General features: G+C 40.1%; 1 protein-coding gene across 4 annotated transcripts in view; it reads right to left on the bottom strand.

The window, feature by feature from the left end:
• LOC129762508 (uncharacterized) overlaps window positions 1-13410 on the bottom strand; it is a 232342-nt gene that overhangs the window by 124957 nt on the left and 93975 nt on the right. For 2 of the 4 annotated variants that reach the window (XM_055760826.1, XM_055760834.1), the window contains exon 2: window positions 5383-6074. In XM_055760826.1, the coding sequence (XP_055616801.1) occupies window positions 5383-5941 (559 nt within the window). In that variant the 5' untranslated portion in view covers window positions 5942-6074. Of the gene's footprint in view, window positions 1-5382; window positions 6375-13410 lie in introns of those variants that run through there. The other 2 variants (XM_055760846.1, XM_055760818.1) reach the window with 2 other exon arrangements.

The raw sequence follows: 13410 nt of genomic DNA, 5'->3' as shown, positions 1-13410 counted from the left end.
CTGGATCTTTCCATGCAAGCAGAGAGTTAAATTTCAGGATAAATGCTGCAGTTTTGCTGAGGAACACTGAAAGTCGAAGAACTATCAGGCGATGGAAAACTATCAGAATGAACGTACTTGCCTGTATGAGAGACTCGAAAGACCCCGACACCTTCCTCGACCACAGGACCAGAACGACTAAGAAGGCATGTACGAGCTGGTGGCGCGATTGGGTCGGGAGGACTAGGGGCTTCCTTAGTGCTACAGGCATTGCGTTCTGGGACGATAACTGATGCACGAAGTAACTGGTTTTGGCGCTATTGGCCCCCACCTCCGGAAGGAGTTTGATCCGTAGGAATCCTAATGACTCGTTGGTTTTGCGGGTAGCTTATGAATTCGCGAAAGGACACGTTTTCTGGCCAAGTATCTTTCGACAAAGCAGCGTTTCTAATAGATTTGTTCACACCGACTTTGAAGGTAACAAAACTTAAGGTGGCAGGATCTTTGTCTTTAGGGACCAACCTGATCACTTTTGGTTCTACATCGGCGCTCAAGTTCAAACAATATTTAGTTAGTTTAACGATGTCATTCTCGGAAGTACTCGGTTCAAATGCGGATAAATAAATCCACAGCAATTCCGCCGGCGGAGGAACAGTTTGATCCGAGGGCCGAGCTATTGCATTGAAGGAGAAAAATTCATTCGTGCAAGGGATGGAAAGATTCATCGATCTGAACATTTAACATTTTCATTTGACGGGGCCCAATTTCGTACTTCATATGACGGATGGTTCTCAAAAAATTTTCTTTGGTAAAATTCTATCCATAAATCTACATCAATGTCCTGTTTTTCAGCTTGTGTAAGCTTTGGAATATTCACCTCAGAGAGATGTATTTGTTGTAACATTCACAGATGTGTAATTTACGCCAAACCTTGAACGCAATGAATTTGGCCGAGTGGTTAGAGCTACACATGCGATAAGCTTCAAGATTTCCCAATTTGACCTGGGGAAGAACATTACATTCCCAGTGCAGACCATACGAAAAAGCCAGATGGAACTTATTTTTCGTCCTCCTCTCTGTAAACAGTATATTAGCGTGCCAATGAAAATGATCATCTCGAATTTCAAAAAGTTAGCCCATAAAGAATGTTCACCACCTCGAAAAAACACCTTATACAAAATATCAGCTCAATCGGACTTAAGGGAAAGTGGCGCGAAGCGGTTGAAGCGGGTTGAGTTTTTTTGAAAATCGAAAAATCACCCAAAGTAATAAGTAAAGTAAGTAAAGGAAATCGGGGCTTACGCAATTTTTTTATGTCAAATGTCTTAAAATCGCATGATGATCTAGTGTCATCTCGAAAAAAAATTTTTTTGTCAAAAATCTGGGACTTAGAGTACGAAACGAAAAGTATGGTTTTGGGTGCCAATAAAAATAGTTATCTCGATATTTCATTCGGAACTTGCTACGAAATGTTGATTTGCACGAAAATATACCCTATGCAAAATATTAGCTCATTCGGCCTTCATTTACTGGTGTCACAAACGTTAAAATACTTTAAATATTGAGTTTTTTTGGAAAACGAAAAATCTCCGAAAATCGCGATTTTCAAAAAAAAATTTGATGCCAAATGTCTTAAAATTGCATTACTCGTCGAGATTTACAGTTATCAGCTTCATGCAATTTTAAGACATTTGGCATCGAAAAAAAATTTTTTTTTTAAAACACCCATTGGGTGATTAGGTGATTTTTCGATTTTCAAAAAACTCAAACTTTGACCGCTTTGCGCCACTCTCCCTTAAATCCGATTGAAAAAAAAATGGAAAATTGGAAAATTATCCTCTAACGACAATTTGGTACTCAAGGGTTATGCTAACATCGTTTGATGAACAAAACTTGTAGAATTTCAGAAATGGAAAGTGATTGGAACCCGGAGTTGTCAACGTAAGAAGCTGCGGAAAAAGGCAATTGTTTCGCAATCCAAACATCCAAAAAGTGCAGAAGAGGGCTGCATGAAGAAGTTTTAACCGGGCCCGAATGCAAAGCAGAATTTTCGAGGCAACCAATGGACTAATGTAAACTAAGAGATATATTAAATTATGAAAATTGGAATACATTTTTAAAATCCAGCATCACTTTCGTGTCTTAATTTTTATTTGTTCAACCTTCATCATGGGCTCTATTCGTGATGACGAGGCGAACAGTTCTCTCGTCTTATTTCGGCTCTAGTCACTGTCGAGAGTCGAGCAAAATATCCTAAAGGGTGTGTCACATCAAATTGCATCACGGAAAAAACGCTGTAGAAATTTAATTTTTAGGAATTATATCTTCAGCTTTCGCTTATAATCAGATAAGAGTGTATAGATCACGTTGGCCATGCTTCACTGTCAATTTTTCGTAAATTTGGAAAAATGTCGTCGAACGAAAAAGAGCGTCGTGAATTAATCCTGTGCACTCATTTCAACAATCCGGAGTTGTCACATCGGGACATCGGTAAGATGCTGGGAATCGTCCAATCCACGGTCAGCAAAGTACTAAAACGATACTTCGAGATCCTAACCATCGACCGGAAGGTGAAGAACGGCAAACATAGATTCTCCGTCAGTAAAAAAGATCACAAGCGCGTAGTTAAGCAGTTTAGACGTGATCCGAGAAGTTCGGTCCGGGATGTCGACAATAAGCTGAATTTGTCAAGTTCATTCGTCCAGCGGACCAAGCAGCAGGAAGGCCTGCGTACATACAAAGTTCAGAAGGCTCCTAACCGCGACGAAAGGCAAAACATGGTGGGGAAGACGCGAGCCCGGAAGCTGTACACCGAAATGCTGATGAAGCCGCATTGCCTGGTAATGGACGACGAAACCAACGTCAAAGCGGACTTTCGTCAGCTGCCGGGCCTGTTGTTCTTCTCCGCAGAGGACAAATTCAGCGTTCCGGAGGAGATTCACAAGCAGAAACTATCCAAGTTTGCCAAAAAGAACATGGTGTGGCAAGCGATCTGCTCTTGCGGAAAGCGGAGCGCCCCCTTCGTGATGACCGGCACGGTAAACGGGCAGGTTTACCTTAAGGAGTGCCTACAGAAGCGCTTACTACCACTATTGAAGCAGCACGAGGGCCCGACCATCTTCTGGCCGGATCTCGCTTCCTGCCACTATTCAAAGGACGTGTTGGAGTGGTACGAAGCCAACGGGGTCACCTTCGTGCCAAAGGAAATGAACCCGCCCAACGCGCCGGAGCTTCACCCAATAGAGAAATATTGGGCGATTATGAAGCAGGCCCTCCGGAATGACCCAAGAGTTTTCAAATCGGAGGCGGACTTCAAGAGAAAATGGATTTCTGTTCAAAAAAAACTACAACCTGACGTTGTACAGAACCTTATGGACGGGGTAAAGAGGAAGGTGCGAGCATACGGGCTTGGGATCGAAGTATGAATAAAAAGAAAATGCCAAAAGTTGTTTAATAGTTTTTATTTTACTGTCTAAAATTTTCAAAAGAATCGGTCTACTGGGCGAATTTCTACAGCGTTTTTTCCGTGATGCAATTTGATGTGACACACCCTTTATTCCGGTACACGAGTTTCATTGAAATGTTTCGTTTGATAGACTGGAAAGACTTCTGTCACATTTTCTCGGTATGATCAGTAATGTCAGCATAGAGGCATAAAAATTTGCCAACAGTGTATTAGTTTGACGCATTATTACATCAGCAACTCACGCATCTAAACAAGATACATTTCATGAAAGTGGCAAAATGTTTTGCGTTGTTTTGATCTATTTTTTTTCAATTTTGGGGATGACGATTTAGTTGCCTAAAATAACTAGAAAAGTACGAGACTACATTGTCAAGGGAACGTTCTTCCTATAGTAGCTAATAGTGCGTATTCGTTTTTGTGGAAAAATTCAAGAGCTTTTTTTAAAAATTCGTTTAGTTGAAAAACTGCTTGTGGGACAAAAGTTCGCAATTTTGCTCTCAAAAAAAATATAAAATGTTTTCAACCTAATTTTTTAACGGGATTCACAAGAAAGAAACTAATTTGAAGAAATGCTAGAAAAGGACCGACAGAGTCTTTGGGAGGGGGTCTCGAAGCGTCGGATTGCGACAGACCTCGGTATTTATGAATCAACTCTTAGGAAGAGGCTCATATCAATAAGTGATCTTTGATTTGAATCTTCTTTTATTGACATTTCTACTTCTACTGGTATGTGCTAGCGAGCACCTAGGGCGGTTCAGACACGTATTTACGAGTGAGCAGTCTGAGGATCTGGCGAACCATTGCAGAGCACTGCACAAAGCTTTCTATGGTATGACTCTCAAAGATTTACGGCGCCTGGCGTTTTATTTTGCGGAGATCAATAACCTCCAGCACGAATTCAACCAAGATGCAAGTTAGGCTTCTAACTTTATGAGGAAACATCGTCTGTATCTTTGAACCCCACAATAGCGCAACGCAGCAACAGCGCTCCAAGGCAAAGCGTCGGAATCCTCAGAACCGAAATCCAAGATGAGGAAGAAAATTAAACAATTCCCTAAAAATAATTCAAAATGAATTTCAAATAAAAAATATTTTAATTTTCACCATGCTTTCAATTCAATAACGGTTTTGTTTCGTTTATGTTTATGTTTTCACAATGAACTTCGAATAAATATTGTTTTTTTTTAACAATGAGTTTCAAATAAATCAAGTGAAAGTAACTATGTATTCATAAACATGATTTGTTAATAAAAAGCATTCTGTTTACAATGTTGGACATTTTCAGATATCTTATATTGTCAGTCTCCTCCCTCCCATAAATTTCCACGTGGTATGTTCGACCATAACAACCACCCATCTCCAACCATAAAACATCATACAATACTCCGCTCCTCCCCAACACACTCACACACACTCTAGCTTCTCCCGCTGGTAAAGATAAAGCATTTATTTTTGTTATAAGTTACCTCAGAAGTACAATTCAATAAGTGCGTCGAGTCAGACGAGCCACTCGTCCGTTTTCAGTCGAGTTCGGCTTCTGGAATATGAAAACAGACGAGCGCTCATTTTTTCGTCTCGTCTTCTGGGATAGGGCCCCATGTTTCTCGGGGGAACACTCTCAATATTTTAAACCGGAGGAAAACTAAAAAGATATTCAAATGAACAGGGTGAACGGTGTGAACAGAGTAGAACCGAGCTTCTATCCTATACGAAGTTGAATTCGATTTTTTTTTCATCTTTCTGGGATAGAAAACCTTAGAAAAAATTAATTATTAATTTTTACATTTTACCATTCTGTAACCGTTTCGAAGTGATAATGTCGAATATTGACAGTAAAGTGGTTCAATATCGGCACCACCCTGCCAGGAAAATTCGTTGTGCATATTACTACTAGTATTACAGTTATTATCAGGTCACAATATTAACAAGAAACTCACCTTCCCGATTGACCGCCTCGACCTCATCGCTATCGCCCGGTGTGATGTCCACCTGCGAAAAATCATCGGAAATAATTACTCGAGAGGTGTACCGAAGGTTGTTTTGATCAGTAGCGTCACTAAGGCCGTATTTCTTTCGATTGTTGCTGCTGCTGCCGCTGTTACTGTTCCACGCTACAGTGTTATTGCTGGCTGTAATATTCCCCGCGCCTGATTTAGTCGCTTCCCACTTCCTACTGTCGATTGTATTCAAATGATTCTGATTCTGGTTCTGGTGAAACCTTAACCGTGCATAGGACACAGCATTACTATCCGCCCGGCGGTAAGGTGATCGAGCCGCAGCTGCCGTAGCAGCACGGAGAATGCGATGGCTTCTAATTGGTTCGAAAGAGACCCCACCGTGGGTATCCTTCCGCAGGCCGTCGTGATCTCGGTTGTGTATGCAGCGTGAGAAGCAGCCATTATGTGGATGCGCCCGCCATGCTGGAATTGATGCCGACGACGACGACGACAACGGGATTGCGAATGGTGGCGGCAGAACAATTACTATCACCACCATTCGAATGCAAAATGGTTACACACTAAGGTGATTAAGCACTAGATTTGGTTTGTTTCGGTTCGTCTTGGTTCTTTCAATCGGAGCGTATTTCTTCCACCGGTCAACTTCCAATGTGTCACTGATGATTTCTGTACTGTCAAAATCGATGAGATTACTCGTTTGCTTTCGAACCGTGTCCTGATCGATTGTGGAACCACGCACAATAATAGCCATATAAAAATTATAACGAACTTCCGCGATAAGCTTTTTTTCTGTTGTGTTTCGAAATTCGCAATGATTTCTCACTTGATACCCTCCTTTCAGCCATCGATTGTCACAATAAATATGCCGATAATTTATTGGTTTATTGACCATACATTGCCTGGATGATTTCTACCGCTGACCGATTCGATAATGTTAGAATTTTATTGCAACGATTACCATTGTGTTAATGATTGCAAACGATTGACGGATATTAGAAGCATCCTTTAGTGTGGTTTTTGACGTAGGACTACGTCTAACCGGAAGATATAGGGGGTGAAATGAAAGTCTAGGCACTGAACAAGTAGGAAAAAATGCAAGATTTGGAATGCTTATAACTCGAGCATTTCTCAATAGATCGCAAAGGTTTTTGCATCAATTGATAGGAAATATATCTACGCATCTATCATAACGAATAACATTTCATTTTTCTTGAGATAAATAATTGAATAATTGTGAAATATCAAGCATTGTCAAAATGCACTGTGTGCCCATTTTTGATTGGTCCATTTTGTGCTCCTCAAATCGTATCGACCAAAACGGGCAACCAGAGCAGCAGCGAAATAGAATGAAGCACGATTGGAAAGGAAAAAGAAAAAAAAAATGAACGAAACATTGGTCGCAGTCTCACACATGCGTAATTCTCGAGCCAACCAGTCAGCTTAAAAATCCCCGCTCCGCTGCCGTAACGATCATTCTCATTCAAACCGTACACCACATCGGTTCGCATCACAACACATCAACAAACTAACACAAGCAGCCATGTCTGGATATGGCAAAGGAGGAAAAGTGAAGGGAAAGGCAAAATTCCGCTCGAACCATTTTGGACTGTGGTTTCCCGTAGGTGTATTCGCCAATTGCTCCGCAAGGGTAGCTAGGCCGAGCGCGTTATTACCAGTGCACCAGTCCACCTAGCCGCCGTTAGTTTCGGCTGCCGAAGTGATCGCTAAACAGGAAGGAGAGATGGGGATATCGAGTGACAACAAAACAATAAACGCTTTAGATTGAAGATAATTTTGTGATCCTGAAAAGGACCCTTTTTAGCCTGTATGTGAATCCAACGAGCGAACAAATCGTATTGAATGTATTTTTTTGCCATCGCTCCCTTTTAACGCTCATTCGTTCGTCTCGTTGGACTCGCCCCTCTGGCTGAGTCTGCCGATTTGTCTCTATCCTGTGAGTGTGTACCGCTAGAGTATAAAACACGCGAACCCCAAAAAAATATCTTATTTTCTTTCAAACCGTAAACCCGTGTGGTTGTACGGCATTGGCATCGTGGACGTAACAAAGGAGGACAAGTTAAGGGAAAGGCAAAGTCTCACTCGAACCGTGCAGGTCTCCAGTTCCCTGTTGGTCGCATTCACTGATTGCTCCGCAAGGGTAACTAGGCCGAACGGATTGGTCCCGGAGCACCAGTATACCGAACAGCGATTATAGAGTTTCGGCCGTCGGAGTGCTCGAGTTGGCTTGCAAAGCTGCTCACGACAATCAGAAAACCCGCATCAAGAACAGAGCAGCTTCGGTTCGGCGCTCATCAAGACAACAATTAGTTTCAGTGAGTGGCAAAGTGTTTCTCCGGCACGTCGCATTAAATGTAATTTACTGAACAATATGTCATAAGCTGGATGGGAAGAAATTTTCCAACTGTGAAAGCTGTGGCGAGTGGTAAACGCAACAGCTAAACAGGAATGTTTAACCGAACAAGATGAGAATATCGAGTGATAACAAAAACACAACACCAAAGGTTCTTTTCAGAACCATCAACATATTCATAAAGAGTAAACAGTAAACTAATCCATTTTTCATGTAGATAGGTAGGTATTCACGTAGAAGAAGAAAATACAACAATATATTTAAAATATATATTTAACAAAAGCTGTCCCCTTTGTATAGTCCTACGTCACTCCGGTTATGTCCCCGACATTACCCACCCGTCTTTTTTTTTAATATTTTCCATTGGATTGGATATCGAATACATTGGGGAAACGGGTTTCCCGTTTGAATTTTGAACGCACAAAATTTTACCATGAAAATCCGAAAAACATTCTCACTGAACATAATTAGTCAATTTCTAGAAATGGTCATATACTTTAATTGTTTGTATTAATCGTGCCACTTCATTCCGGAATGTTTGAAAATACCGATACCTGGAGGCGCTAGAGAAGTGTTTTTTTTTATTTCAGGAAAACAATTGAAACAAGCATCGGTTCAACTTCCAGGATTCTTGTCTTTTAACACATTAGCCTACGATTTAATCTCCAAAAGAGTGAAGCAAATCGTGGACACACTAAAATTGAAATAAGTGCAGGCAAACTTGTTTTCGTGCAATTCCTCGTTTGTGCAACCCTTTTCGGGCGATTTTATTGTTGAGGCGATTGGTTTGTGCGATCCATGTTCCGATTTGATACTAAAATCGCAAAAAGGTCACACAAATGAGGAATAGTACAAAAACAGGTTTACCTGTAAAATAAAATAAGTTTTTTGATCGTTTATTAAATAATTTGAACATTTTGTTCTTCTATTATGTTCTGTGCTACAAAGCTGTCAAAATGACGTTGAAGCAACAGCGTATCAAAATTTTGCCCATGACTTCATTGACAATTCATTGCGTATGAAAAGGAGGAATGTCGATCCTTTTTATGGCGAGTGGATTCGTTCCAATTGAGAATGTTTTCTCAATGTAAAATAACAGGCATTAGGTAAACATATAGGGTAAATGATCTTGGTTTGTCCAATTTAGGGTATTTTCACGCAAATGCAAATCTATTTCTCTTCATGAAAATCACACATAATCAAGACGAGTTTGTTGAAGAGCCCTAAGTCTCTAGTTTCTAATTCTACCATAAGGCGTTGAAATTATTCGAACATTTATGTTTTTTAACGATTTTCCCCAAAGAGAAATTATGATTATGGTTTGTCTGAAAAATGATCATGGTTTGTCCAGTTTTAAAAATCATGATTTTTTAATGGAAAAATTCAAATTCAAAAGTAGATGTTGCATTTCCCATTGCTTGAGTTTACTGTCATCATATTGATCCATTCATAATTTATTTCCAACACAGAGAAACTTGATTTCTGCTATGCGCGAAGAATACCATAAACAACCTTCAGCGCGCCAAGCGGTTGCCATAGAAATCATGTAAGCAAAACAACATTAGTGTATCGGACAACTCATGATCAGAATTGAGGTCATCGAAATGCGTTAATTACATGGTTTAGCCAACTAAATCTGATACAAATGGTGTGCATGATGTTTACAATATTTGTAAGTGTTTTTTTTTATCCCATTTATTTATTTATCAGGCTCAATAGCATTTTATCTGTAACAGAGCCGGGTTTTTATCGTGTACATGTACATATGTTTATGTTTCTATAAATTGTAAATTACACAGTAGAAGTAGTAGCCATTTAGGCGTTAGATTTTCTGTTCCATTACATTATGGTAAATTACACTGTAGTAGCCATTTAGGCGTAAGGGTATTCTATCTGTTCTTCCATTGTTCAGCAGACCGGACAGCGGAGACAGTTGATATTGATCATTGTTGTGTTATTTATAGAACAGCAGCTCGATGTTTATTGCAGAGCAAAGCAGTTGTATGGATAAATCGATCTTTGTTCCACCGTGGATCGATCTCCATCGCTGATGATGGTTGCATGGACGTAGTTATTCTATAACAACACAAAGATGGTCAATTGAGGGCCCTGAGTTTGAACTCACGATCGATCGCTTAGTAAGCGAACACGTAACCAAGTGGCTACGAAGACCCCCATTTGTAAGTGTTATAATCCAGAAAAGGTCTGAATACGTGCCAAATAATCATCTGGTGATTGATTGAAAGATAACTCAAGTGAGGGGCGCATTGACACCAATAGAATGTGGATTTTATAATCCTTTAAAACATGTGAATCCGTAAAAAAATATACTAGGAAACTACTGTAAACCATGATGAAGACAATATTATTTATATGTTTTAAAATATTCGAATACCTAATTTGACACAGGTACGCTGAATTAGAGCAATCAAAACAGTGGACAAACCATGATCATATTTTCGACTGGACAAACCAAAATCATTTACCTTATTCCTTATTTTTTGTAGCGGCGAATGATGGTCACGATGGTCACAAATGATCATAATTTGTCACTCCCACCGTACTCTGTTGATCAAATCGTAAGCAGAATGATCGGTCGAGAGAGTCATGTAAAGAAATCAATAATCTATCAAATGTCAGAAGTAAATAAGTGAATTCCTCAACAGAACATTCGGAACCCGTTTTCCATGAGACGAAATAAAATACACTGATCACATTTTGCGTGACTTTGGTGGTGACAAATTGCTGGTTTGGCATTGTCTCGGTGACGCTTTTTCTACGGCTAATTCTAGAGATACTTTTTGGAAATCGCTTACTACAAGTTTTGGTAAATGACCCATCAATTTGCTTAAAAAAGGGGTATTTTATATGCGTTTATAAGTATTTTTCGATAAAATTACATCGCAGCGGCTTACGTAACCTTGCTTCACCAGATGCTCATATATATTTTGTAGTTTAATATGTCTGTAGTAAATCTACTATATCACCTGTCGTTTACCGGGGATTATTCTAGATCTAAACATGGTGAACATCAAACATAAAAAAAAATTAGAGGAGCAGAGAGCGAAGTCGAAAATTTTATGTTTTTGGAATTTTAATTTTAAATTTTTCGTCGTCAAAGCAATAAATTGGCCTTGTACAGAATTTATTGGTTTTCTTGGCTTGCGGTGCGATCATTATTGTTTGAATTGTTCCTGAGTTTTAAAATTATGTACATTCCATCTATATGCGAAAGGGGGTCTCCGTAGCCACATTGGTTGCGCGTTCGCTTAGTAAGCGATCGATCGTGAGTTCAAAACTCAGGGCCCTCATTGACCATCTTTGTGTTATAACAGAATAACTACGTCCACGCAACAATCATCAGCGATGGAGATCGATCCACGGTCGAAACAAGATCGATTCATCCATACAACTGCTCTGCTCTGCAAGACACATCGGGCTGCTGTTCTATAAATAACTCAACAATGATCATATCAACTGTCTCCGCTGTCTGGTGGTCTAACTGGATAATGGAAGAACAGAAAGAATACTATTACGCCTAAATAGCTACTGTGTAAAAATGTACAATATGCAATGGTATAGAAGGAATACTGGCGAATGGCAACTGTATAATGTGCTATAATTATAGATATGATAACCAATGTGACATGAACACGATTAAAATTCGGCTCTGTTACAGCTAAAAATACTAATGAGCCTAAAAATAAATAAATGGGATAAAAAAAAATCTATATGCGTTGATTTTTCACGATGATACGGCATGTCAAAAATCATTTAAAATTTTCGTTCCTTTAATTTTTTTTGTCGAGTGTATCTCGACTGCAAAAAAAAAAAAACGGTCCCCAAGATCGAGCAAGTAACAGACACACTCATCTCAATGGTCCGGAGTAAACACTGGAGCTTTGATCCCAACTTGGGTGAACATCCACCGGACAGAGATGTGATCAATTTTTTTCTTCCTGTAAAACATGAATCAGGTGTCGGTTTTACCCTGACTGAAAATGTCCATTTTATCCCGAATGGACTCGAAAATCCAAATAACAAAGGGTTTGAGCACAGATAAACAGCAAAACCATCTACCTTCTCTCAGAATATAACGAAAAAAGATCTAGGATGAATTAAGCTCACAAAAAGTATCGAGTTTTACAAAATTTCCCGACTAAAATATTTAAATTTTGGTTTTATGGCAATGCGACCTGCGCAGCTATAGGATGAATCGAGGCGTAAAAAATGGCAAGTTTATACTGGAGGCATAGGAAAATTTGCAAAAAAAAAGGTTTTTAACTGGAAAAATCAAAGGGTGTCTGTTTTATTCCGATTTTGAAATCGGACACGAGAGAGACTCGATGTTGTACGGTTTGCCACAATCATTTCACATCGAGTGAGACTCGATGTTGTACGTGAAAGGGTTGAACCAATGGAGACGCAGTTGCACCTTTTCTGGCATGCTATGCGTCTCCATTTTTGGAACCACTGGAAGGAATGATATTGAAAAACATTGAAGGGAATGATTTAATTTTGTTTATTTGTTTATTTGTTTAATTCGTAAAATTCAACTCAATTGTCAATTGTGTCTCAATAGATAAATACTTAAACTAATCTGTGTTCGCAGCAGTACGGAAATTGCCGGCAGAACTATTGAAGTCGAAGAAACCAAAATTGTCATTGAAGAGCTGGCAGATTGAACGAAAGGGCTAATGTAATCCATAATTTCTGCTTCGTGGTTCCAACAGCAAACAAAATCACGTTGGCAAAGTGGTCTTTCAGGAACATATCCATTCAGTCGAGCCAGCAATGGAGGGCAGTCAATTTCTCCTGCAAATAATTTAGCAGCAAATGTAGCTTGAGCGATCTTGCGTTTAACTGCAAGTGGTTGAATGTTCAATAGACGGCAACGCTCCTCCTAGGGAGGCAGGTTTCGCGGGTCACGCCAATCAAGGAATCGAAGCGCGTATCTAATAAAGGGTGTGTCACATCAAATTGCATCACGGAAAAAACGCTGTAGAAATTCGCCGAGAAGACCGATCCTTTTGAAAATTTGAGACAGTAAAATAAAAACTATTAAACAACTTTTGGCATTTTCTTTTTATTCATACTTCGATCCCAAGCCCGTATGCTCGCACCTTCCTCTTTACCCCGTCCATAAGGTTCTGTACAACGTCAGGTTGTAGTTTTTTTTAAACAGAAATCCATTTTCTCTTGAAGTCCGCCTCCGATTTGACAACTTTTGGGTTCTTCCGGAGGGCCTGCTTCATAATCGCCCAATATTTCTCTATTGGGCGAAGCTCCGGCGCGTTGGGCGGGTTCATTTCCTTTGGCACGAAGGTGACCCCGTTGGCTTCGTACCACTCCAACACGTCCTTTGAATAGTGGCACGAAGCGAGATCCGGCCAGAAGATGGTCGGGCCCTCGTGCTGCTTCAATAGTGGTAGTAAGCGCTTCTGTAGGCACTCCTTAAGGTAAACCTGCCCGTTTACCGTGCCGGTCATCACGAAGGGGGCGCTCCGCTTTCCGCAAGAGCAGATCGCTTGCCACACCATGTACTTTTTGGCAAACTTGGATATTTTCTGCTTGCGAATCTCCTCCGGAACGCTGAATTTGTCCTCTGCGGAGAAGAACAACAGGCCCGACAGCTG

Source organism: Toxorhynchites rutilus, chromosome 1, assembly GCF_029784135.1.
Source record: "Toxorhynchites rutilus septentrionalis strain SRP chromosome 1, ASM2978413v1, whole genome shotgun sequence".
Classification (NCBI taxonomy): domain Eukaryota; kingdom Metazoa; phylum Arthropoda; class Insecta; order Diptera; family Culicidae; genus Toxorhynchites; species Toxorhynchites rutilus.
The sequence above is the reverse complement of the archived record's forward strand: the minus strand, read 5'-3'. Positions and strand labels throughout refer to the sequence as shown.